Here is a 4,274-nt window from a genome sequence, read left to right on the forward strand (position 1 = left end):
TGAGCTCAGGCGCTTTCGACCGCGCATGTTCGTGGAGCTCGGCCTCTTCTTCGCGCGTCAAGTCAAAGCTCGACATGAAGCTACCGCGGCTCGCACTCATCTTCTCGTCGTCCAAGGGCAAAGCTATTGTGGTTTCGCCGGTCGTTTCTCGTTGCATTTCGGATATCGATGACTCGACGCGGATGGCGGCTACTGCTCGTGCTCCTCGTCGCCGTCGGCTGCGCTGCGTTCCTCGTGGTGCAAGGCCCGACGACCGATGGACGCGACCCGCCGCCGTGCGTCCAAGCATCGCTGCGCGTTGCCCAAGCCGTGTCCCTCGACGAGCTGCAGCACGCGCAACCCAATGTCTCGCACGCGCTCGTGGCGTTCCTCGCGCAGTCCAACGTCAAGACGAGCGTCCGTCTCCGGCGTGTTGACGTGGCAGCGCCATCGCTCAGCGCAAAGGGCAAAGTGGTATTGGATATCTGCTTTCACCTGCCCATGGACGCCAACCGGTCGGCCCTTGGCACCGCCTTGGACGCGTCACTGGTCTGGACGGGCGTGCGCACGTCGCTGGGCACGCTCCATCGGCGCTTCCAGCTCCTCGACCAGGCGACGCCGTTTGAGGTACTACCATGCGGTTTCTGTCGAACGCTGCGTCACTCGATCGTGTAGCTACTGGCGGCACCGGTCTTCCGCGGCGAGGCCGAGCCCACGGGGCCGACGAGCGCGGGGTACGTGCAATGGTACATTGTACTGCGCGGGGCGTCGCATGGCTTTTGGCATCGCATGGCCGTCGCGCACGCAGTCGCGCAGCTGCTCAATGTCTCGACCACCGCCGTCTTTGCCCCGACCGCGATACAAGCACCGTACGACGTCTACAATGGCGCTGCGACCATCGTACCCATCGCGATCCACGGGGTAGTACAACTTTTTGTCCTCATTATGAGCAACCAAGGTCGACATATGATCGTAGGTGACGCCCAGCACCTTTGATGGCGTCGCGTCGGCGCTGGCACAGCCGCTGCAGACGCTGCTTGCAGCTTCGACATGGCGTCTGTCACTATTGACGCAGACGCCCGATAGCAACGGCGACGGCGCCTTACCGCAGAGGTGCAATGCCATGCACGACACAGCAGCAGCTCATTTTTGGATAGCGCCGCGGCGTGGCCGGCGTATCCGCAGCTCAATCCAACGGCAGCGTACCCACTTTTGAGCGCGTCCAGTCCGCCGCTCTCGGCCTTCATCGTCGCCTACCAGATCGCAGACCCGATGACGCTGCGTTCGATCTCACCCGTCATCGAAGGTCTCGTCAGCGAGCTCGAGCCCAGCTTGAACGCTTCGTTCGTCGTCTTTGCGGACCTGACGCTCACGATGCTGCCGCAAGACGCTTCCGAGATGCTCTCGAGATCGCCCGGTAATTCCATCAACTTTGTCGTCGCTGGCGACGCCGCCACGATCCTCTCCAATGCACAAGCGCTTCAAGCGGCGCAGGACATCACGCTCACACCGCTTCCGACTCTGTCCAAGACCGAGTGGTACCCGTATCTGCAGCTCCAGTGTCCGTATACCCTCGCGCCGCTGCCCGCGACCATCCAGCGCATTGCGATCGCAGCCTTCTTCTCTCGCCCGCTCGACAGCGTCCAAGTTGTGGCCTCGTCGGCGACGACGACGACGTTCGAGTTGGCATTGACACACACGTTCCAGCTTCGGTACGTGATGAGCCAGCTCGAAGCGACGATGGCCTGGGCGACTGTGATGGCGCAGTACGGGGCGGAAGCTGCGAGGTGCTCGCTGGGCGCGCAGTCGCTGCCATACCTCGCAGCGTACCCTGGCTCAACGACACCCTGGAGTGCTGCACCGTCGGTACCGGCGACGTCGACGACGTGTGCGGCCACGCCAGCCACTGGTACTGCATATCGACGCTCCTGAATAGATGGCTTGACGGCACATGTAGCGTGTGATCAGTGCCAGCGCTACTACCGCGCTACGTGCTTTAACATTCCAGCGTGCTACCAAGCCAACGCCGCCTTCATGGCGCAGCTGCAAGCCCTCATTGCAACAGGCGCGACGAACGCTTCTTCGCTCTTCCAGCAGCAGCCATCCGATGTGGTCTTGGCCAAGTACTACTCGTGCCTTGCCGCGTTCGCGTGTCCATTGCACGGCGCGCAGCTTCGCGCCAGCAGCGACGAGACGCACAGTCTCTGGGTCGCCAACACGACGACGGCATTTTCGACCTTGTTGGCTTACTCGTTTGGGGTCTTCAACCTCTCGACGTCCGGGCTCTTGTCCACGCGTGGTGCCCTCGCAACGGCGCTCGCAGCACACGCACCCAGCGTCTTTGTGGATGTGGCCACGAGGGTGGACGCCGCTGGTATGCACATCAACTTGACGTTTTCACCACTGATGCATCGTCCGCTCCCGTTGCCGGTGGTCGTGTCGAGCTCGGCGCCGGCGACGATCACAAGAACATCGATGGCCACGCAGACGCTCGATCCGATTTCTCCCAGCGACAGCGAGGTCATGCTCGAGACACGTACGCCACAACATCCCGTGCTCTACTTCCTGGCTAACGACGCACGTAGCGCTCTGTGCCGCCTGTGCCGCCAACTGTCTGAAGCGAGGTAGCTGTGCCCCTCTGCTTGCGTGCAAGGAGACGGTTGTTCTTCTGTCAGCCGCGCAGCTCTCGACGCGAGACCTGTTTGCCTCTATTGACGTCACCAACGCGCTCACGGCGTGTGTCGAGAATGCAACCAGCGCCGACACACATCTCTTCTTGGAAGCCATGCACTGCCGGCTCGTACACGACTGCCCGATCGTGACGAGCTTTAACGACATTGTACGCGGGCGCATGCTCGCGCTCCGGAGCGTCGTCGGTGTCCAGTCTCTGGACATCGCGACCAACGCGTCGGAGAGCACGCTCCATGTCGATGGACCGACGCCAGCCACGCTGGTAATCGCACCGACCAATGCCTCGGACGTCCTCTCCGCTTTCTTCGCACCGATCGCAGACATCACGCTGTCATCTTTGAAAAGCAACGCAACAACCCTCTTCCTTGCGTTTGCCAACTATGCGACACGCCACCTGCCGTCGCTGTCTGGAACGTCGGTGGTGCAGTGGCCGCGCCTACTGGTCTACGTCGCACCGCTCGACAAGACGCGGTTCGGATTCCCGTATCACGCGTTCCTATCGCCTACCGTACCGACGACCGCTGCCGCGACACCCAACCGTACGTCGTCGTCGTCTGCTTTCATCGTGTTGACGGCATGTAGGCACGTGTGTCGCTTTGCAGCGCCCGGTCGGCGACTGCATCGGCAGCTGTCCGCAGCTCCTGCGCCAAGTGGCATCGGCGATCGCTGTGGCCACCGAGGCCATGACGTGGCAGCCTCCCGGATCCACCTTGTCGCTTCCGTTCAACTGGCACGAGGCGTTTACGACGGCCGTGGCTGTCCATCCCCATGGCATGCGATCGTACCTCGCGACCATGATGGCCCGTGACGTCGTCGGCTGTCCCGTGACGGGACGCTTGGACCTTGGGCTTCAAATGACGCTGTCATCGTCACCACTCGTGCTCTCGGTGACGATTCCCAGCCCGGATGACAACATCACTTTGTCTGTGGGCGGCATGGACGTCGGGACGATTTCGCCGGCGTCGGCCGCGCCTGCACAGATACCGCGCCTCCTCGCTGGCCTCGCCAAGGCTACCGCCACCGTGTTCTCGTCTTCGTCCACTGCGCTCGTCTTGCAGCTCTCTCTCGACTCGTTTTACAGTCCATCGTTGGAGCTGAGGACATTCAGTGGCGCGGCCTTGGGTGTTGAGATCCTCGGTACACAATCCCACGCGCTCGCGATCGCTGCGCTCGACCCGAGCGCCTTTGTGCCACACTAACACGACAACCAAGCAGTTTGTACGAGCACGACGTGTCGTTAAAGCAACGCTGGCGCTGTTTTTGCTGCCTGATTTTGTTGTTGCTGCAGGAGCAGCCGCTCCTTTAGACTCGGGCCCGACCGACTGCTGAGTTTACCGCCCTTTTTCTGTCCCGGGTGCGGTCGTACAATGCTCGAGCTTCGTGCGACGGCCGTCGAGACCTTGAGCACATCGGCGCGTGTGATCCCACTGAGCTGCGCGTCGACGGCGGCTTCAAATGCTGCATCCTATACACAATCTTCGCATGGGAGAACGAAAGAGTGGGATGGACGGACCCCAAACGTCTTGCGGAGGAGCATGAGGCAGCGCTTCGCCGCGGGCTTGCCGTGGACGTCGCGGCAGTTGAGGAAATTCGCAAGTGGCGTG

At 62.0% G+C, this 4,274-nt stretch overlaps 2 protein-coding genes across 2 annotated transcripts; one reads left to right on the forward strand and one right to left on the reverse strand.

Moving 5' to 3' along the window:
* Nucleotides 1–1,251: 1,251 nt before the first annotated feature.
* SPRG_16913 (hypothetical protein) lies at nucleotides 1,252–1,655 on the forward strand (the record flags this gene model as incomplete). The annotated part of the gene is made up of 1 exon (XM_012356229.1): nucleotides 1,252–1,655. A coding segment is annotated over one exon (404 nt), but the record flags the coding sequence as incomplete, so codon positions are not given.
* Nucleotides 1,656–3,907: 2,252 nt separating this feature from the next.
* On the reverse strand, nucleotides 3,908–4,207 carry SPRG_16914 (hypothetical protein; the record flags this gene model as incomplete). Its single annotated transcript, XM_012356230.1, has 2 exons — nucleotides 3,908–4,135; nucleotides 4,184–4,207. 2 exons carry the CDS (start codon nucleotides 4,205–4,207, stop codon nucleotides 3,908–3,910), a joined length of 252 nt encoding a protein of 83 aa, XP_012211620.1.
* Between the last annotated feature and the right edge of the window lie 67 nt (nucleotides 4,208–4,274).

The sequence above is a fragment of the Saprolegnia parasitica genome (genome assembly GCF_000151545.1).
Source record: "Saprolegnia parasitica CBS 223.65 unplaced genomic scaffold supercont2.406, whole genome shotgun sequence".
Taxonomy (NCBI): Eukaryota; Oomycota; class Saprolegniomycetes; order Saprolegniales; family Saprolegniaceae; genus Saprolegnia; species Saprolegnia parasitica.